Source organism: Macrosteles quadrilineatus, unplaced genomic scaffold (assembly GCF_028750875.1).
Source record: "Macrosteles quadrilineatus isolate MER2022 unplaced genomic scaffold, UCM_ALF_1.0 Scaffold_8__2_contigs__length_117827958, whole genome shotgun sequence".
Taxonomy (NCBI): Eukaryota; Metazoa; Arthropoda; class Insecta; order Hemiptera; family Cicadellidae; genus Macrosteles; species Macrosteles quadrilineatus.
In genome coordinates, this window is record NW_026542601.1 from 71,995,718 (window position 1) to 72,019,105 (window position 23,388).

The following is a 23,388-nucleotide window of genomic DNA, read 5'->3' on the forward strand; positions in this document are numbered from 1 at the left end:
TGCCCTGTTTTTTGGGCCACCCGAAGGCAATTATTAAACTAAAAATAAAACCCTTACAATTGAATGATGGATTACCCAGACAGCACACTTTCTCCTCAGGACATCCCACGGATATTGCGACAGGATATGCAAGATATCCCATAGTGGTCCTATGGTCAACCTGGGATATCGCAGGATATCCACAGGAATGCGTAATGTCCCCGCCCGGGGATGTCCTACGGATAAGCTCACACGCATATCCGTGGGACATCCGAGGTCATCCCAGGGTAGTCCTCGGGACATTCTCAGGACATATGGGACTACTATGGGATGTCCCTGGGATAAATGTGGTCTGGGCCTGAACATAAAAAACACAAAATAATATAGATTTAGTATGAAAAGCTTAATTATAAGTTTAGTAAATTGATTAAATAGTTAATAAACACAAATTTTGAAGAAAAAACGAGAAAAAAGTTTTTGGCCCAGATGGGTCTTGAACCTGGTACCTTCGCCTTATGAGCCTCTTACCTTACCTCCTGAGCTATCTGCGCTTGATGATTTTGGGTGTTTTCAAGTGGTGAAAGAGTAGCCGACAGTTGCAATGGTCGCAATACTTAAAATATTTTTTATACTACAGTATATAATATGATTCTGTTAATCTGTTTAGGCCTCAAGTAGTTGAATTGTTTTTCTGGTAGTTGGAGAGGATACTGGTATTTGAATATAGATTATTTAATTACCATTAGGTTAGCACTGTTATAATTGATTGTTATATGATTAAAATTAGTTTTTGGTTGTTTTATTAATTTAAAGTTAGAATTCAATTCACATTTCACACAACTATGATAGAACTCTAGTTTTTCTGAACTCAGTGGTAGTAATATGTCAGTAAAGTTAAGTCAGCCCTTGCTAGCCACAGTATTAACAAGACATATTTTCAATCTGGGAAACCTTAAACTTTTAAAACAAATTATAAAACCTCAACATCTTAATGCGTGGGAATCTTATTTTTAGAAAAAAAAACAGACCAAAATTATTTGTTAAATAATGAAGACGGCCCAATTATAAATTCGGAATTACTGAAAATAATTACATCAAGAAACACACTGTAATATATCCAAAATTCAAAAGATTAATTTTTCTAATATTATTTTTTATTTTTCTAATATCCTTTAAATCATCTGTTTTAATTTTGTTTGAAATTAATTTATTAAGTAAATATTTACTTTTTGTATTACTGTAAACACAGCCTGAAGATGGAAACCAAGTTTCTGAAAGCGCTAGTGAAAAAAACAAATTATTATAATATTGGCCTTGTTGAACATTTAAATTTAGATATACATTTCATCAGTGGTAGTATTTTTTTTCTTCAGTTTCCCTAGTGGAAGACATCAATAGAAATCAATAGAAAAATCTATTGATATCACTAGATGCTTAGTGATATCAATAGATGTTCATGGATATCATTACAAGTAAATACAAACAAATAGACATCACTGAAAACTTAGTCAATACATATCACTAGACATCTATAAACATAAAATATATCAATATAGATCATTAGAGCAAACAAATCGTTCATTGATATCAAGAGAGAGTATTTTTTAAATATGTTAGATGTAAATATAAATCAATAGACATCAATACGGATAAATAAAATGAAAAATATCTCTAAAAAGTACCACATATGAACATTATGGATTATACAAAATACCAATGTAAACTTTGTGAAATAAACAGTAATAAAAATTTTATTTTTTGAAAAAAGGAAAAACTCTAGTTCTAGGTCATAGGCGTTAGCTGAGGTACCTAAAACTCAATATAGGTAATTTAAAAATATATAATTTTAAAATTGTTGCAAAACAGTTACAACTTGTATTAAAACTTATTTTTTAAACTGCCAAAAACTGATTGCTAAACATTAAAATTGTTGTAAAACAGTTTACAACTTGTACTAAAACTGATTTTCTTAAACTTCAAAAAAGTGGTTGTAAAACAATTTTAAAATTGTTGTAAAACAGTTACTGCTCGTATTGAAACTTATTTTCTCAACTCCAAAAAACTTATTGTTAATGGCTAAGACGACCGGCTTACATGCTAGAGTCCCCGGTTCAAATCTCAGGATCCCACTGAACTTTTTGCCAAGAATTTTTTTACTTTTTAATTTTTATTTTATTTTTAGTGCATAGTTGATATTATTTAATGTTTTGAAACAAATTAAAAATGGTTTTTTAACAAGCTACAAATTATTTTCAAAAAAGCTAATGACTCAGATCCTATTTACTTGTATTGATATGTATTGATGTGTATTGATGTGTATTGGCCCAAATACACATACGTAACAATACGTATCAATATACAATTTTTGTATTGATATATATTGATCTCTTCCACTAGGGTTGTTACCGGGACATTACGGGACATACAGGATATCCAGTGGATTTTGTACATGTCCCGGGATGTCATGGACATTCTGGGATATCCTATGGCATTCGTACATATCCCGGGACTTTACAGGATATCCTGAGGTTAACTTACAAATCCCGGGACATTACGGTATATTGTAGGATATCCTGTGGATTTCGTACTCGTCCCGGGATTTTGCGGGATATCCTAAGGATAGCGTACATATCCCGAGACATTCTCAGGACATATGGGACTACTATGGGATGTCCCTGGGATAAAGTGTGCTGTCTGGGTAGGGGTTTTACAACCCTCAAACTTTGGTATTTTTGTTTTTTGGACATCCAATAATCATTAAGATTCAGTAGGCAACTTGATTTGCATCCTAAAGTTTTTAAATTTAACTAAAGTAGAGCTCCACCATACAGAGTAGGCCTGTAACATTTTTACATATTGGCCTTATGAAACAAATATGGTACGTTATTTTTTCTGAAATAGCTTTGGGAGATTAACCCTTCCCGGACGGGTGACGGATATATCCGCCTTTCTCTTCAGACAGACTGGCAGGTGCTTGAGCAGTAACCATGTTTTGCTGTACCAAGGCGCCACTTTCCTGCTCTCTCCATGGCTGCGCTCACTCCCGCACTCCCCCCTCTCACCCACGCCAGCCCACCTCCCGAGCACCCCCAACCTCTCCTACGCTCCCCCCTCGACGTTTCACGCTCAACACTACTTGTCTTTATTTATTGTTCTTTATTTATTGCCTAACATTGTCATGGTCATATCTTTAAAGACGGGTGGCGGATATATCCGCTGCTTTTCTACTCATACGCGGACGGGTAGGGTAGCGGATATATCCGCATAGTTAAAAACGAGTAAAAAATTATTTTTTAGTATGAAGTGTTCCATTGTGTTTTATGTTATGTCAACTTGTATAACAAAACACAAATAAGGAAAATTAATTTTTATTTTTTCCTATAATTTTTTCCCGTTCTATGTCACGATATCGCCCATCCAGGAAGCGTTAAGCTTCCTTAAATGGCAGTTAAGTCTTAATAATTTTTATAACAACTTCTTTTAAGTTTTAGATAACAGTTTTAAAACTATTTTCCAAATAAACACATTTTGTAAAATAAAAATCAGTGTGTGATAAAGATTATCTAGTTTCAGTTTCATAATATCATAATAGTAGATAAGAGGCACATTCATCAGTAAACAGAATTTAAATGATAAAGTAGCAATAACATTTCACAGTCACATACTATTCATGAATATGTAAACTGTAAATTTGTTTTTATATATATTTAAGAATAAATTAACTATCACATTGTGTTTTAGTTTAAATTGTTTTCTTTCTTTACTTTTACCTACATTGTCATGTGTTGTTGAACCAAATGACACATTTAAGATGTGCTCTCCCCTTTTATTTAGTAAATGTACAACAACCCATAGTTTTCTTCAAGGAATTAATTGAATGTGAGTACACACTTCATGTCAATAAGTAACTACTGTAGCTTACTACTCTTACTACAGCATATATTTTACAACACAGCAAACAAAATGTAATTTGGATTTTGGGTATCAAGCTTAATGGACCTAAATATTATTTTAGCGAGACATAAGGAAAGTTTGTTATTTCACTTTTGTACCATAAGGAGAAAATATCGAATACTAGCTATAATAGCTGAAGGACAGTCTGCGATAATCTACTGAAGGCTACTGCTTACATTTACATTTAGCAAGGCTCTTATTCAGCTATGCTGTTTGCATAAAGCTGTGTCTGTTTATGGCATATATGATAGTAGCTGTGGGGCTGTGGCTTTTTGTCACGATAGTCCCCTGGGGCTGTTTATGACACGATAGCCAAATGTGCTGTTTATGACATGATATATAGTCATGATATATATAGTGTTGTGGCTGTTTAAGATGACAGCTGAGCAAGGCCCCACTAGAAAAAACAGGCCATGCTGCAGCACGGGCAGCGTAACACTACGTCAGCACAGTGGTGGATAGTTGTACTAAACTCTTACCATTAAAATCTGACAAACAACCAGCTTATGTTTATTTACCTAAAACATATGGGAATGGTGATGGCAATGAATTTATCAATGAAATCTATCCACTAGTGTGTGTGACGTCATGGATCCTGCAGCATGGCCTGTTTTCCTAGTGGGGCCTTGAGCTGAGGCTGTTTATTCCGACATAATAGTCAGCTGTGTTATTTATGGCGTGATAGCCAACTGTGCTGTTTAGTTGGCATTATAATCAGGTGAGCAGTTTTCAGGCTTAAATAAAATGCAGACCATGTTAGAGTAAACTGTGGAATATAAATAGGTGAATGAGTCCCTTTATCAGGTTCTGTTGGGTTAGGGTTGCTCATCCTTTTGGTTGATGCTTTAGGTCAACTCCTTTAAATTTCATGCAATCTATTGATGCAATTATGTCTCTTCTTTGCACACAGTTTTATCAGTATATTTGCACTTTCCTTATTTAGGTATAGGCTAACGAATTTCTTATTTTATAATTGATGTTATCAGAGTGCCTTTTGGTACTTTGCATGACAACCTTGAAGAAAGATCACAATTTCATTCTGTCCATCAGCCAGGTGGTTCAACAACGTAATCAATGATGATTCACCCTACTTTTTGTCATTTGAAATAATAAAACTTAGTATTACCATTGAATAGTTGTAGTACGGTAAATATGAACTAATCTTTATAATTGAAAAAAAATTTTTATCTACAGTTGTTAATGGAGGAATTAAGAAGGTACAAAGGAGCATTTGAACGTCAGTTCTACAAGTTAGTCTGCAGAGATGTTTGGGAAGGTGGGAATCTTCCAGTTGAATCTCGACCCCTGAAAACTCCACTGAGAGGGTTAATTCTTTCATACACAGAACAGAAACGGTGTAAGACAAAGGATGAATGTATTGAACGTGTTAGAGAGGTGCAACAACTGGCTAGGAAGGAGGGAAAGCCTGACACACAGTTAAAGTAAGTTTGTGAGATTACTTGGTAACTATAGCCACTCTATTATTCTGTGCTGTTAGTAAAGCTTGACTCGTGTTGTAGCTTGATTAAACTTATTGTTGGAAAAACTTGTTGGATTGTTGTAAAGTAGCTGGGTATAGATTAGTGGTTATTGTGCTCACATGACAATCAAAAGGTAGCCAGTTTGATCCTAAGAAAAATCCAGTACCGGTAGCAGTTTTATTATGGCTACAACTTTGGCTCAGCTATTCAAGCTCAAGCTCTGACTATTTGGTTCAGTCAATGTATTGAGCTTTTAATAAACCGTCAAATCTGTATTTGATTATTTTAATTATGTGGTGTAGGTGTGTAATAGTGCCACAGCATATTAAACAAAAACAATTTTCAGAACAAAAATTTAATTTTTTATTTTTTTTTACTAATAATTTGGCGCGATTACAGGTGACGATGATGGTTTTCTTGTGATCACGCGAGATGTTCATGATTTTGATGCACTCCTGGGTGAAAATGATGGGGTCCATGTGATTGTAGGAGATGTTCTTGGTTCTGAGGCGATCACCCCTATGGGGAGAGAGTAGCCGCACTCAAGTTGATTTGTCCTAGGTCCGCAAAGTACCCTAGATGCGACAATGTGTAGGAGTAAAGCGGTAAAAGGCTATCCGTGTTAAGGAAATCATAAAAACCTGTATATATATATTTTGTTTATTGAAACACATAGGCAGGATCAGAATCTATAGAGTATAACCAAATAAAATCGTTTTTTTAGTTTTTTTTTATTATTTCCTAAAATTAATAACTCACTATTTCACCAAAATGTTGGACATAGAATTAATTGATAATTTCCATCTTGTACCGACTCATAATCAAATGTTAAATATTCAGTTTTCTAGTTGGAGGGGACGGTTATGTCTATGAATGCATGGGTTGGCATCATTATCTTCCTGAACATGTAAAGATGATCAAAGGTGGTGAGAGACTTTATGGACGGAGCATTGAGGTTGCTTTCATTGATAAGAACTGTAAGTAGTAGTAATTTATAAACATATAAGGACAAAAAACATTCAATACCATCATTGTTTGAAAGCATACTTCTTGGCCTTCCAGATTATCTAAAGAAGGGTATTTTAAGCATGGTAAATGCCCTGGAACTGGAAAGTGTGTTGATGTGCACAAAAAATATTAAAAACCTTGTCAGAGTATGATAACCAAAACTAAATAATTACAGCATTGTGTTAGCATTTCCTTGGGTGGGTAGAACCCGAGGAAACTAAAAAGACTTGTTCATGTGACACAATATTGTTGAAGCACAGTAGGAATTAATAAACTCAGTATACTGAATAGATTCAATTTTCAAAGACTCTCAACAGTGCTAATTCAGGCAACTATTTTCTTGATTCTGATTTGAAAAATACCTATGTATATGTGGAACTAATTGACTCAATCAATGACCAATTACCAATGACCATTTTTGATGGGTTGCAGGTCTAAAGTACCGTAGCTCTTTTTCTGATCCACAGGGAGGAAATAGTTATTTGTGTAACTAGTGGTGAAAGTTGCACTTTGCTGCACACAAGAGCAATGTTTACGCATGAGCCGCAGGCGAGTGCGGAATGATCTCGAGTGCAGCAAAGGCCTTTTTCACTCGTGTTACACATTATATTTTTCCTACAGTATATAAGCATATAAATAATTAGTCTTTCAAACACTATACAACACGTTTTTAGGTTCAGCTGGCAACACAAATGGTACCCTAGAGAAAGTAGTACCCGCGGTCCGTATCACTCCGCTATTTTTCCTCGGCAAGAAATGTGCTCAGCGTTTTGAGAATATAGTTCCGTATGTTTTTGTAATTTGAAGTGGTTTCCGCGCCTAAAAAAATGCTTTAAAGGTATTTTCTTGTTTATTAAGATCGTAGGAATGTTTTAAAAACATTTAAAAGAAAAGTCCAGAAAGTTCAGAAATACCAAAACTATAAACACGAAATGACAGGTTAAGTCGTAGTTACAATAGTCAATCAGCTGCTCATAGTATTATTATCTTTAAGTGTTGCCAACCTATTTCCGAGCGTACACGGATTACTTGCATAATAGAACCACGCTGTTTTGTGTTGTTTCGTTGGAATCCTGATGTGCGGCAAAGTATAAACCGTACGACAAAGTATAAACCGTACGGCAAAGTATAAATATGCAGCAATTAGCAGCTTTCTGTACTATAAACAGTACAAGGAAGCCAACTTTGTCGGGTGACTGTAGGAAAAAGCCTTTTTAGTTCCTACGGAGTAAAAGTCGTCAGCTGTTGTAAACTTCTATTGTTCACATATATCAAAATGATGATTGATTTCATCAATTGTGACTTTGTTGCACTCTTGTCGATAGTTTGATATATCAACAGTATAATGTACACTAACTCAATAGACTAAAATTATTGAATCACTAACTAAAACAGCTGCTTTGTTTGCTTTGGCACAATTGAAAACAATTTGGAAATTGTTTTTAAAGGTTTTTTAACATGAATTAGTATATTTCAATTTCATTGCATAGGACCGAAAGTGACATTTCCCGGCGCATGCTCAAGTTTTTGTGTGGAGCCTCACACATAAAAACTCCAATTTCACGTGCGAGGCGAAGCCGAGTATGTGAGAGCTATTTTCTCGTACAAGGTGAAGCCGATGACGGTAATAATGGAGCAAGTGCCGGAAAATAACTTTCGGTACGAGTTATGAACAATACTTTTTATCAAGCCGCAAAAATACACAAACACAGAATAACAGACCTCAGTAATTACAACTATTTTATTTTTCAATTAATTTGTTCAAACATTACCTAAAATAAAATAAAATCTTCTTAAAGGAAACCTATGTATATTTATCAATACACTTTTTTTAAACATAAAAAAAAAAGAATAAAACAACTTTTAATAATACATACAGCTGATTTAAATCATTAAATTAAACCGTAACAAAACAATAGCGTGTGTAGTGAGGAAATAGGGAACTCATCGAGAGCGAGGGCAAGTAAATTTATAGCGAAGGAATATCAGCTTAGCTTGGGAAACGACTACTTTCATTGATGTCAGCTGTTATCGAAAATAGTTACTTTCGTTACGGAGTGATGAAAAGTATTTTTTCCTACAGTCACCCGACAAAGTGGGCTTCCTTGCACAGATTATTGTACAGAAAGCCTTACTTTGACGCAAAGTTTTTACTTTGGCGAACACCAGTATTCCAACCAAACAACACAAAACATCGTGTTTTATTATGCACGTAATCCGTTTACGCTTGAAAATAAGTTGGCAACACTTAAAGATATTTACCACAATGATCAGCTGGTGCAGCACCCCTCAGTGCATTTCGTTCAATGTTTGGATTTAACCTAACTTAAAAACATGTTGTACAGTGTTTGAAAGACTAAGGATAGAAACAGACAGACGGCGATGCGAAGTGAGGTGACGCGACGCGAAGAGAAGGGAAGCGAATCGTTTGAGAGCAAAGCGATAACATCACACACATTACAAGCGACGAGGTAGGAGCGAATTCAGTACCAATACTTAACACAAAAATGCACTCCACATGATCAGCTAGTATAAATAACTTGCAAACACGCTATAGACCTTTTTGTACCAGGTAATGCCAGTTAACTCCTTATCTTAATTGCATATCTTTTGTCGCGACAAACATCGTGCAAACATCAATATTCAGCCACAAAGGAGAATATAATTTATGAATTTGGTCTGTTCCACTACACATAGTTATAAGAAAAGTGTTGTGTTTATTCTGCCATATAGCGGGTTTTTCATAAACACACACGATAATTAGTTCAATGTCCATTGCGCTGTACTGGTCACCACCACCTGTTTTCGCTCCAAATCCACTGATGTTTGCTTCGCTTCGCTCTCAGTCGCACTTTGTCTGTTCACGCTAACCTGATAACGTGATTGATCATGTCGCTTCGCTTCCCCTTGCTTCGTTTCGCTGTCTGTCTGTTTCTACCCTAATATTTATGTGATTTATAGTAACTGTAGGAAAAATATAGGTAATGTGTAACACAAGTGCAAAGGGCTACTTTGCACACTAGTTACACAAGTAACTATTGTTTTGTAGCTTAGTTTGCTTAAATAATGGTGCAATTGAGCTCTGCTAGAAAAGTCACTTTACGCCCTTAGTGATGAAATATACAATTTGTTAGATCTTTTATCAACCCCCCCCCCCCGCAGCAAACCTGCAGACTAAGCGAATTTATATTTGCCTGATTGGGTTTACACTAAAATGTCTCTTTAAAAATATGACATTTTATTACCTATTTAAATAGAATTAGCTTAACAAGTACTTAGGTTTGCTGCAACAGGGAGGATAAAAAAGTTGTTTGTAAAATATTATTAGTTTACCTTACCTTACCTCCTTGGCCACTCAAACCTAAGAAGGTTTTTGGCCTCGCCAACAAGTTGCCTCCACTGCTCCCGGTCTGCCGCCATGTCAAGAGATGCCCCCACTCTGTGTAGGTCTTTCTGGACTTGGTCTCTCCATCTCAACTTCGGTCTTCCTAGCGGGCGAGTGGCTCGTGGTTGTCCATTGGCGATCTTCTTAAGCATTCTTTCTTCTTCCCTTCTTTCTACATGGCCTGCCCATCTCAGTCGTCTTCTCTTCACTATGGCTACAAGCTACAATGTCCGGTTCTTTGTACAGTTCTTGGAGCTCTCGGTTTTTTCTTATTCGCCACATACCTTCTTCATTTATAGGTCCGAAAATCTTCCTCAAAATTTTGTTCTCAAAAAATGATAAGTTTGTTTTCATGATTTTTAGTTAATGTCCAGTATAATAATAATTAATAATGATAATTAATAATAGTTTTAATTAATTTTTTTTTTAATTAATAATAATAATAATCTATAATTAATAATAATAATTAATTAATAATAATAATTAATAATAATAATTAATAATAATAATAAATAATAATAATTAATAATAATAATTAATAATAATAATTAATAATCATAATAATTAATATTATTAGTTTAGTAAGAAATAAATGCATTTTCCAAATTTGATCAAAATATGTTCATAAACAACCAAACTACAACAGTTTACTTATTCTCCATAAGAATAACATGAGAATTTTAAATTAAACACTTTTTTGGAATTTTCTCTTAACCATTATGCACATAATAACGCTTCAATATAATTTTTTTTTTTTGCCCTACAAAATGGTTTGGAAAAAATTGTTAAATTTTATGTTTTTTGGGTCGAATTGGGAAAAATCCATGTTAACCCCATAAAACCCCCCATAAACCCCCGTTCCCATAGTCCGTCCTGGTGATCATGCTGGTTTGAGAACTCTTTTGAATAAATGTAGGTTTACACGTTTATACAAAATTTCATCAAAATCGGATCATTTTTGCTTGAGTTTATCGTGCTAACGGACACACACACACACACACACATATATGTATATATATATAGTAACTGTAGGAAAAATATAGGTAATGTGTAACACAAGTGCAAAGGGCTACTTTGCACACTAGTTACTCAAGTAACTATTGTTTTGTAGCTTAGTTTGCTAGTTTGCATATGAACGGATGGTGTTTTTGGCCTCTAAGGACCTCAACACGAAAAAAGTAAATCGGTCCCGGGCCCAAGGTCTTACCATGAGTACTATGGTAATAGCTTATTACCCATATGGGAAATTTGCTAAAAACAAACTTTTTTCAGCGAACGCGCCTACCGATGGGATGCAAAGGGGTCTATCCCGTGTTGTTACTATGGGACTGACAGAAAAATTTCTCGTAGAAAATTTTACGTTTCACTGCCGAAACAACAGCGATGTCCAGTTTTTGTATGGCAGAGATGAAGCAAAGGAAAAAAGGAGAGTCATGCAGGAAAAGAGGAGGCAACGAAGAGATCCTAATTACAAACAGGAAAAACCAGAGAGAATGAAAATTGATATGGATCAAATAAAAGAGGATTTAAGAAAACAGGGTGTGAAAGTTCCTGATAAAGTATTTTGGTAAAGTTTTGCTTTGTGTCCCCTTTATGTTTCTCATTCTATTTATTTAGGAAACCGTTATGAGTTTACATTGTAATTCTATGGAATATAAGAGATTTATGTATTTGACAAATTGAGTACAGTAAAGTCTTTTATGGCATCATTGTTGATGTGAGATGTTAAAAAGCTCTAACATATACTAAAAAAAAAGATAAATTATTTTTTTAACATGTCTAATATTAGTATAAGAAAATGGAAGAAATTCCAATCATATGTTTTATTTACAGCATGGGGTGAAAATATAGAAGTTTGCACAATACATACTTTTGGTCGAGTTTTTAACCACGGGGCGAGCTCTTGTATTATATACTAAAAAGACTTTTGCAAAACTTATGACAAATATATGACAGCTAGCCTGACGATACTACTGGACCGAATTACACGCGGTTGGTACCAAATGAAAGATATTTTCCTGTAGATGTGCAGAATCCCTATATAAATTAAAATAGGCTAAAAAAAAAGCACAAAAAATGAATTTGAAATTTACAAAAACTAACATGGGTCTTATGGGTTGCCATGCTGGTGTCAAAAGAACAACAAAATATAAACAGAAAATTAAAACAAATTGAAGTAATTCCAATCACATGTTTTATGTACAGCATGGGGTGAAAATAGAGAAGTTTGCAAAATATATACTTTTGGTTGAGTTTTCGACCACGGGCCAGCTCTAGTGCAACTATATTTTTTTATTTTGCTGATGTAAACAAACAAAGATTTGTTATTGTTTTTTCAACTGTTTCAATTTTTAACAACCCAAAAACTGTACAACCGAAGTAAATATTGACTTTAAATTGAAGGCATGACAAAAAAGTGCTATGAGTTTTGTAATGCTCCTGTAATAAAGAATGTAATATAACTGTAATTAAGAAATATCTAATGTCTGTTTTAATTAAGAAAATGATAAGTACCTATTTATGTACTGTAGCGAAAAGTAACGTTCAAAACAGGAGTGAAAGTGGGTCTATACATATTCTCGACCATAAAGTGTTCGATAAATCTTGCACTTTCCAACATGAACATGGTCTCACATAGGTAATGACTCACTTTCTACTCTTGTTTTTAAGTTATGAAATATACTATATCCTGATTGTTAGTCTAATTTGTGTTGTTTTTATTACTAAAAATAATTAAATAAAAAATAAATGTTTTTTTACTTACATACATTCTTTATTTTACTTTTTTCCTTCTATTTACATTTTTTCATAGTGTATCTACTTGACTAAGTATTTTCTAAAACTAATAAAAAATACGCAGCAAACCTGCAGACTAAGCGAATTTCCATTTGCGTGATTGGATTTACACTAAAATGTCTCCTTAAAAATATCACATTTCAAATCAAATCAAATCAAATCATTTATTAAGCCAGAATTAACAAAATATTGTACAATTTGTATTGGCTAAGTCATCATTACAACTATTTACAGAGGTCTTATGCAGTACTAAAAGCTATACAGTTCTATATACATATTTAAGCTACATCACTATTCATCGAGCTGATTTTATTTACAAATTCTTGGACGCTGTAACAGGTAAACTTTATCAACAAAGATTTTAATTGCTTTTTAAATTTTAGCAGGTTTGGTTCAAGTTTAAGAGGAAGTGGAAGTGAGTTAAAAAGTGTTATGCCATTGTACAGTAAGTGCTTCTTGAAAAATGTTGTTGAATGTTTAGGAATTGGTAATGTGTGTGAATTGCGCAATGTGTATTGGTGTTTTACAGAAAAGTCAAATTTAGAAAATTCTTGTTTCACAAATGTTAAAGATTCAAGAATGTAAATAGATGGGAATGTCAAAATTTTTGAATTAAAAAAATATTTACGGCATGATTTACGCCTTTTTAGAGAGAAAACAGTTCTCACAGCCATTTTTTGGAGTTTAAACAACATTTTAGTCTGCTGGCACTCGCAACCCCAAATAGGAACGGCGTATGCTAAGTGAGGATAAATTAGCCCATAGTATGCCGTCAACAATATCTCCAGATTCTCATTGTTCCTGAGGTTACGCAGAACGAAAATACCAGAACTGAGTTTTTTTGAAATGTAATTGATATGGTCATGAAATCTAAGATTCTCGTCTAAGATCAACCCAAGGAACTTGACATTTGGTGTAGGGTGGACCTCAGTTTCATCCAGAAGGAGACTAAACCCACTGTTTGATCGGTTTGAATGATTTGATAAACGGAAGTTAATGAGCTGTGTTTTGTCTGTGTTGATTTTCAATAAACTGTCGCCAAACCATTGAATTATAGCGTTTGCATCCAAAAAACTAATTTGTTCCAGATTTAGAAAATTGGAGCTAGAAACTGAGAGAGAGGTGTCGTCGGCGAACAGGGATAACTTTGAGGAGGTTATGCAGGAAGAGAGGTTGTTAATAAAAAGAAGGAAAAGGACTGGTCCCAGGACGGAGCCCTGAGGTACCCCCCTAGCAACAGAATTCTCAGCAGAAGGGTAGGCTCTAACGCACCCAGCCTCATCAACTGCTCTTATTTCTACGTATTGCCTTCTGCCACAAATGAATGACCTGACCCAATCTAAGGCCGATCCTCTTACGCCCACATTACTCATCCTATCGAGCAATAAGTTATGGTCCACTGTGTCGAACGCCTTGCTCAAGTCAAAAAACAAACCAGCCGAGTAGTTTGCAGCATCTAATTCACAAACCACCTCATTTATCAGTTGAAACATCGCTGATGTAGTAGATTTACCCTTAGTAAATCCATGCTGGTTTTCGGATATAATCTTATTTATTGTCAAAAAGTCCCATAGCCTAATCACCATGATTTTTTCAAATATCTTTGAAAATACAGACACAACTGATATGGGCCTATAACTGTTGCAGAGCTTCGGATCTCCCTTTTTATATATAGGCCTGACCACTGACACCTTCAGCGCATTAGGAAATGATCCACTGGTGAATGACATATTAATTAAATGGCATAGAGGTTTTACCAAATACGATGCAACCTTTTTTAGTAAAAATGGAGATATTTCATCAGCCCCTGAAGACTTTTTGTTTTTTAAGCCTTTGATAACATCTAAAATTTCTTTTTCGGTAGTTGGATGTAGAAAGATTGAATTAAAATATTTCTTATTTATATCTGTATTTTTGGATGAAGCTGCCTTTGAGTCTTTGCCTGTGTCTGAAAAGAAATGGTTAAACTCATTGGAAATGTCTTTAGGGTCTGTGATGTCTTCACCATTATCAGTTTTAAGGGATATTTCGGTGTAACTTTTTTTGGCTGATGGTCGTTTATTGTTTATTATATTCCATAGAATCTTAGCTTTATTGTCTGATTTGTTTATTCTGCGTAGAGTGTCTTCTGACTTAGTTTTTCTTATTAGGCGTCTATACTGATTTTTTAAATTTTTGTAATAGTGAACCAGGTAGTGAGAAGATTCAAGATTTTTTGTTTTATTGTATAGGGCAAACAGCTGCTCCTTCAATTTTATTATCTCAGGCGACTGAATCTTTTTACTATACGTATTTTTATTGATTTTATTGTGCTTTTTTGGGAAGGAAATTTCAAATGAATGTTTAACCTTGGACAGAAATTCGTCAAACTTAGTTTGCAAGTCTGCTGCATTAAAAACTTCATCCCAATTTTCTTTAGAAATTAGGTATGTAAACAAGTCAATATTAGAGCTGGAAAACAATCTTTCATACTTAAAACAGGCTTTCGGAGCTAAGGGAGTATTGATATGTAGAGTCGCTGTTTGAGCGCTGTGATCTGATAAGCCTGCGGATATTACAGACCCCTTGACGTTGCTTATGTTTGTAAAAACGTGATCTATGAGACTAGATTTATTCCCTACTAGCTGTTCTACCCGTGCTTTGCAACGGGAAGAGGACACAAAATAGAAACATTTTAATCTTTACATCTGTTGCATATAATAGTTACACATCCGCCAACGCTTTTAGAAACAAAATTCAACTTTTATAGCCTTAATAGAAACGTTTAAGTTACGACTTTTAAATCTGGTAAGTAGTGGATACCACCATTTTGGTTTTGATTAATTTTAAATCTTGTGTAGGCTGATATGAGAAAAACTGACCAAATCTTTGAATAAAACTTTGACATACATGATTTACCTTCATCTCCCTTAGTAACATATCTTTTAATTTATTATTGACATTTTAAATTTCAATTTGGAAGTTGCAAAAATACTAATTATTAAATTTAAATGAATATTCTTTTTTAAATTTCACTCTTCTTTATATTAAATAACAAATTCTTCCGTCTTCAGTTTCTTCACTCACAATAAATCATTATTAGCAAAACTAAGTCAGCTGTTGTAAGCTTTAGAAATATTGCTGTGCCTTATCAATACAGTCTTTTGAAATATAAAAAGGAACTATATCTAGAGGTACTATAAAAAAATGTTAAACAAATAATTTTGCATTAAAGACAGCAGACAAAACTAATATGATTATCAAAGCATCAAGGACTAAAAAATGTAATAGCAAATACAGTATGTTTCATTGCATCTCTGATTCTACTCTACAAAAATATTATAAACATCTTAAACCAGTTCTTTTAATCAGTTCCATCGTACATTTCCTTTACATTTTCACACTTACCATTAAGTAAACATAGTAACAGATATTTCATTAATTTTAGAAACAAAAGAACACTGTGTACTGCTTAGTTTTATGATATTTTCCTTGGTTTAATTTAATCAGTGGTGTGGCAAAACACAAATAACAAAAATATCAAATAAAGTAAATGTGAACTGAAAGCTATGTTAAGATAAAATAAGAGTATTTTGTATTACCATTTGATAATTAAATATAGTTACACATATACAACAGATTTAAAAAAAAAAACAAAAATCAACAACGTACTATTTAGTTATTGATGATATTCTTTAGTTAAATTAAAGCATAGGTTTAGCAAAACACAATAACTTAATTTACCTAAATATATACATATAAAAAACAATGTGATGTGCAAGTTATGTTAAGTTAATCTAACACATGTTAAGTAGTTAGGATTTATTTAAAGTAGCCTCCAAATGCATACAAAACAATCTATACATTGTAATTTTCATACTGTTTCCATGAAAACATATCAATAACATTATTTTCATAACTTAGACGATTTAAAAAATCCAAAGCAGAGCCGGAGTTGTAGTGGGGCAGTTTTTTTTTTAAATGTTAATAGTTTAGTATGAAATGAATGCATTTTCCAAATTTGATCAAAATATGTTCATAAACAAGCAAACTACATCAGTTTATTTATTCTCCATAAGAATAACATGGGAATTTTAAATTTACAGTTTTTTTGAATTTTCTCCGTAGCCATTAGGCGCATAATAACGCTTCAATATACTAAATTGTTTGTTTTTTTAAGCTCTACAAAATGGTTTGGGGAAAATTGCTAAATTTTAAGTTTTTAGGGTCAAAAATGGGAAAAACTAATTTTTACCCCATAAAACCCCCCATAGACCCCTGTTCCCATAGTCCGATTATGCTGGTTCGTGAACTCATTTGAATAAACGTAGGTTTACACGTTTGTACCAAATTTCATCAAAATTAGATGATTTTTGCTCGAGTTAACGGACAAATATATATTAAATATATAAATATATATATATGAATTTGAACGGATGGTGTTTTTGGTCTCTAGGGACCTCAAAACGAAAAGGTAAATTGGTCCTGGGTCCAGGTCTTACCACGAGTACTACGGTAATAGCTTATATATGGGAAATTCGCTAAAATTATGGAAGGACTAGGTTCTATTTTTCTTCCACAAAGTAAACCTTGCACGCATTTAAATGTGATTTGCTACATTCATGTTTTTTAATTTTTTTACTAAGACCTTGCCAATCCCGAACCCCAGTAGCCCAAGCAGTTGATTCTGGACAGTTACTAAATAACCAACATGGCTCACAATAAGCAGCATCTAATTTTTGGAGAGTAGCACAAAACCAGTATCTGTCCACCCTCTGCCCAGTTAAAGTTGTGTAACCATAGTATTCCGCGCTAAATGATTGCTTGGATACAGCATCCTTTGGGAAGGGGCCAAGTGGACGGCAAGGTTCCATGGATAACACCTTTTCTTTAGTTTCCACAGAAGCCGGCCTCGGAAAACAAGCAATGTCACTTTGGAGCGTTATGTCAATTTTAACCTCATCGCATTGTTCGTTAATGTTGGAATCATCATTAGTTTCGATGTTATCATCTATATATTTTTCTGGTTCCCCAATACCTCTTTGTTCAATTTCCTCATCACTGAAAACTACTGTGTTTTCAACGTTAGAAGTACTATTTGAATTATTTGTATCAATTGGTTTTTAAAAAAAACTTCAATTTTTTGTAGTTTACCTGTCTTTTCTATACTTTCCTTCTGAAGTTTTCTTTTTTGAGCACCACTCAAATGTTTAGATGATTGCTGTGACATAGATAAAAAATGCAAATATAAAACACACGCACTTGACACTGATCAGTGATCACACACTTTGTAACATTTGCCAGACCGCACGCAATAAATTGACTGTACCGATCCGAAATTCAACTTCAACTAAGGCCCCGCGGCCACACGAGGCGGTTTGACCGCGCGAAGTTAAGGGGTCCGACAACACATTGAATCAAATGAGAGTGGCCATACACGAGGCGAAGTTTAGCCGCATGTGCGGTTGAGCCGCGCCATGTCGTCCCCCGACCGCGCGAAGTTAAGCCGTGTTGGGAGGGGATGACACATGCAGTCTTATGAGAGTGGCCACACGATACGGTTCGACCGCGCGGCAGCCGCGCTTATTGGAGATATTCTTCGGACATTTCTAGTGGTTTTTGAGTTTGTTTTGTGTGTTTTTTTACCGGTTTGTGTGGTGTTCAAACAATGTTTGATCCGTACAAACTCCGAACTATGGTTTCGCATGTGCTCGTAAAAGGTTTGGAAGACAAAAAATGGTTTTTCCGTTATGAAGGGATGGACCCAATGATTTATGTTAACATTTGGTTCCAGATCACCACGCTTCTAATGCACAAACTAACATAAGTGTTTCGTCCATGACTAAAAAGAGTAAACTCAACGATGTTTTAATAAAGTACTGATACTGAGAAAATAAAACAGGAAGCGGTTCATCCACCCCGTGTGGCCAGGCACTTCGTGCGGCTTAACTTCGCGCGAAGATAAGCCGCGCAGCTTAAATTTGCCTCGTGTGGCTGGGGCCTAACGAATACAAATGACGAAACGATTCACAAAAATATAAAAAAATATTTGATCATAAAATGCTATTGTTATTCTTCCGGCCGTATGCCGGGAGTTCTTATCTGTAGTAGTGATGAGTCACCGCGGTGCTCGACTCTCGACTAGCGAGGTAGCGAGCGATAGTTGCATTTATTGCCAGGGGGAAACAACAATACACCTACTTCGTACCATGACATTAAATAATAAATACTGCTATCTACAAAAATAATGGTTATTGCCGTTTTATATGCACAACCTTGTCTGAAGACATTTAGATTTTAGGCATACCTCATTTTTGTAATTTCTTGGCAATACTGGTCAGGGCCCATCGCGGGTCCGTACTCCCGGGCCCCGGTAATATTCCCGAAAAATCAAAAATCCCAATCAAGGCTCGTGGGCCCCCCCAGCTCACGGGCCCCCCGCACCGCGGGCACTGCGGGCCCGCTATCGCCACCACTGAGTGACAAAATATACCGTTGGCCAACGATCGACAGAAACGTTGGGCCAACGATTTACCAACGATTTTTGCTACTTGGGGTAGTTGTCACAAAAAACCTGCTTGCGTATTAAATAAGTATAGATAGGCTAGATTATTGAAAGGTTGTTCCAAAAGAAGAGAACCCATAGCATAGTTAACATAGTAGATCCTACTGTAATAATAACTCCGATGACGTACGGTATGGGAAATATGTTATTGATTGAATGATATATGAGCTGACACCTCATAAATGAACACAGACATGTTATATGTAAATGTCTAGCCTGACTGTAGCCATCACGCCCACGCGTGAATCAAGGCCGTCTTCGGTGGCCGTGGGGTGGTAGCCATGCCACATACATGACACACATACATGACCATAATACATGACAATTATTGCAATTTTGCATGTCCAATGAAAACACACAACAATCACACAACATAACAAATAAATTATTCTGATTCTGATCAACCATTTTTGTAACTAACGCAATAGTATTTACTATTGTTTTTACACTTATTACTCATTAAACAATGCTAAATGCTCAAAATTTGTAAAATTTCACTCTATTAATCGCAGTTAAATGTATTAGCGCAAGCTTTAAATTAACCATCGATTTCAACGGGTTTCCCCTAGTTTGCCTAGTTAGTACTATTTCATTCCCTCGGAAAATAGCCGATTAAGAAAAGGTCAATAAGCAAGATAGATTAAGTTTTGTTATAATTTTAGCTCAGTGGTTATAACATAGTATAGAGTTTAAAGTTGTTAGTAGTGTGGTACTCATTGATTATCCAGAAAATAAACAGAAACAGCTGACTGCTCACTCTTGCTCTTACTAACAGGGTTTCGAATTGGTGGGTAATTACCCACTTTGTGGGTATTTTAAGCTATGGTGGGTATTTTTGCGGGTATTCTATTTTAGTGGGTAAAATAGGGTATTTCATGCTCGCTTCATGGTATTTTTCGTTTTTAGTGCATTGGGAAGTTTCTGCTTTAGCAGGCTTCATGTTTAGAATCAAACCTTAAAAACATTGGCAACTTTTTTTGCCTTCAGCAAAGCCTTTTTTCTTCTTCCACTTCTTCGATAATTCCTTGTTGCGATACCACTGTCTTTCCGATATTTGGTATCGATACCGTATCGCAAAAAAGTAACGATACCGGCTCAGTATCGGAACTAAAGTATCGATACCATTAGTATCGGAACTAAAGTATCGATACCATTAGTATCGTATCCATTCGATACCAGTGACGTCATATTCTGATTCAATGATCTTCGATTAAAGTTCACTCGTTCCAGTACAGTGCAGCCAATATGGGATTCGAATTCAAGCTGCTAAAAACTACCTAAATATGTAAAACATTGATAAAATTAACCAAACATTGCCAACCATTGTTTTCAATTTTACCTTCAAGTATAAGTTCAAGTAGGCCTAAGCTTACCATAAGTTCTAGGCCTATATAATTTATATTTTCAATAGACAATGTTATTAAATTACCAACGTAACGCATTCGTGTTTACCATCAGCCTAAAAAAAGTTTATTTTTTAGTTAAATAACTTTAAGTGCGGTGCCATCTTTTTAGTTTATTTGATGTTAAATAGTCCATGGTTTCATTTTATTTGCCTAACACAACGTTGCTAACATTGACTTGTAACAAAATTAACTCTGCAACTAAACCCTTAAGTTGTATCATTGACTAAATATACGTCTGTAGGTATATATAGTCAATGGTTTTACTTATAGTTATGCCACTCAAACCACATATCAGACAAGCTAGATAAAAAAAATATTTAATTGGGTTAAAGTTTTTTTTTTACAAAAATACATCATGTCCATTTATTTTGGGTAAAATAGTTTGATATATATTTCAATTATATATTTTACGTCATTACACCACATATTACTCTTATTCAAGCTGAGTGGGTAATAGTGGGTATTTTTAGGTAAAGTGGTGGGGAAAATTACTGAAGTGGATTAGAAACCCTGCTTACTAACTCAACTGTCACTTAATTTTGACTGGTAGTGGTGTGTCCAAATAAATGCCTCAAGGAAATCAGAGTTAACCCTGAACTACAAGTGTAACCTATATTTTCGGTGATGTTGTCCTTTAACTTTTAAACACTTGTTTTGCCAACTAATGTTATGTTTTCGGGACGATTTACTCAGAGCCCAATAATCCTTAGTATTATCAGGCGAGCTAAATCAAGTGAGCATACATGTTCTAGGTGTATTGTTTTTCCAAAACAGTCAATTTCAGACTGTTTACTAGCTTCTCAACAGCTATGTAATGTAAGGTAAGATTGTCCAATGTCATTTTGTGTCAAATTATTTTCACATACAGTATTAAAATATTTACTACCTCAATGTTTCAATGAGTTTACTCACGGACCAGATCTTTCATAAACCTGTAAGTTTGACTCAACAAAGCAAAGTATTCTATAGCATAGGCCTAAGTCATTGAATAAGTTCATAATCTATTAAAATAGGTCAGTTGTTTGATAATTAATTACATAAATAAAAAAGTGTGTACAGTTTCTTAACTGGGCTACGCTAATATTCATTAAAACTATCGATTCGATTAATAAACCTTTATGCGATTTTTTCACCATCAGCAAGTTTGGTTGGTTAGGCTAGGTTATGATAGTTTAATTTTATCCTAGATAGGGTACATTTTAAAATATCAATCATTAATCAATATTTTCAATTCTATAGTTTCAATCAATATTAGCGTAGCCCAGTTAAGAAACTGTACACAAGTTCCCATAGCTAGGCTTACAATTAGCTAATCTAACTTACTATTTGCCTTAATAGTAAGTTAGGCCTACCTACTCTATTTAAGCTCAAGAAAAAAAAAATGACGTGTGGCTAGGCCTGGCCTGGGTAAGTTATCACTATGAGTTGTGATACTTAGGAGGGGTTTAGGAGCTCGGTATTAGCGCTAGTCTGCGACTATGAACCAGATATTTCTGGTATTTAAGCTGCCGCCTAGAAAACGGGTTTGTGAGCTCCGAATCAGTTAGGTGCGCGCCTAATTTGGACAGGCATAATCTCGCGACTACATATTGTTGGTTCAGGAGTCTAGTAGACTTAGGCGCCAGCCTGAGAGATAATCTCGGTGGGTTTAACTTAGTAGACCATTTTCGGGACTAAGAAAGATAAGTTATTTTCTTCATCCAAATTAGTGAGTTTAGGATGCAACTTTAGTCCTGCCAGGGGGCAGGTTTAAGTGGACATCATCTCGGTAGCCTAAGTTACTATGTTTATTGTTTACATATCAACTAAAAGAATGTTAGGCCTAGCCTATATTGCAATTCGTTATTAAGTTAAATTCCGAACAATTTCATTAGGTACCGGTACTCTGAAAGTATATTTGGAAAAAGTTTTTTTTTTAGGTTTCCTTTGTTCAAAATAAAACAAAGATTGCCTAGTAAGCTAAATTTAACCAAACATTATTTTTTTTACTGTTTGCTGCAATATTACAAATATAGGCTTTAACTGGAGTTTTTTCAACTGAGAGTTTGGTTATAAACGTCGGCCATACCCTAATTAGCCTATAAGTTAGACCTAAATATTTTATTAACTTAGCTACGAAAAAAATTAGCTAATGAATATGGAGAATGGAGTGAGATGCCTTTTGTAGCTTTGTTACTGGCCTGTTTCGAATTATTAACACACTTTAAGGCAATTTCTTGACCAAACAAGAGGATATGCTCGAAACGCACAGGTCGGCTGTCGGGCAAAGACTGGGTGCGTGGCACAACTTGGCAACAGTGGACAGTTTTCTGAAAGCTTATTGGATACCGCTTACCCTCACCCCACCCGACTCAAACTGGTTCCGGTCCTATTCTGTAACCTATTCCACTATAGTGACATCAACATGGAGTACCTAGGCCTACCTCTAGGATTATTTGGAGTAAACCTACAAGAAAATAAATGTATTTATCAAAAGGGTGTCAGGTTTAAAATGTAAATAATTGACAAAAAAGCTTCTTTCAAATTATAAGTACCTATTAAAAGATATATTTTACATTCACCTCGGCTTCACACAATCATTACCTCCAAAATTACTTAAATTACTTTTTATTTCCGTCAATTCTCCTATATTTTAAAGGGAAATTGCTGATAAGTAATTTGAAGTTTTTTATTGCATGACGGTTTCAGCTGCTACTGTTCCAAAAACGGGGTAACATTTTTTAAGTGCCCTATGTTTCTCATCTCTGTAAGGAAATTATGATATCATACTCTTAGAATCTCATAAAACTCAGGATAAAAGCCAAGGTTGATACAGTGACGGTTATAGAATCCAAA

General features: G+C 34.7%; 2 protein-coding genes across 2 annotated transcripts in view; both read left to right on the plus strand.

Moving 5' to 3' along the window:
• The first annotated feature begins 3,797 nt into the window (after positions 1 to 3,797).
• LOC129001492 (peptidoglycan recognition protein 1-like) lies at positions 3,798 to 11,383 on the plus strand. Its single transcript, XM_054428803.1, has 4 exons — positions 3,798 to 3,858; positions 5,128 to 5,375; positions 6,255 to 6,391; positions 11,080 to 11,383. The coding sequence occupies exons 2-4, from the start codon at positions 5,134 to 5,136 to the stop codon at positions 11,376 to 11,378; spliced, it is 678 nt and encodes a 225-aa protein (XP_054284778.1). The 5' UTR covers positions 3,798 to 3,858; positions 5,128 to 5,133; the 3' UTR covers positions 11,379 to 11,383.
• Positions 11,384 to 21,052: 9,669 nt separating this feature from the next.
• The window catches only part of LOC128999489 (spermatogenesis-associated protein 20-like), a 28,671-nt gene continuing 26,335 nt past the window's right edge, over positions 21,053 to 23,388 (plus strand). Inside the window, exon 1 of the mRNA XM_054426045.1 lies at positions 21,053 to 21,374. Within this exon, the coding sequence (XP_054282020.1) occupies positions 21,223 to 21,374 (152 nt within the window). The 5' untranslated portion in view covers positions 21,053 to 21,222. The remainder of the gene's footprint in view (positions 21,375 to 23,388) is intronic.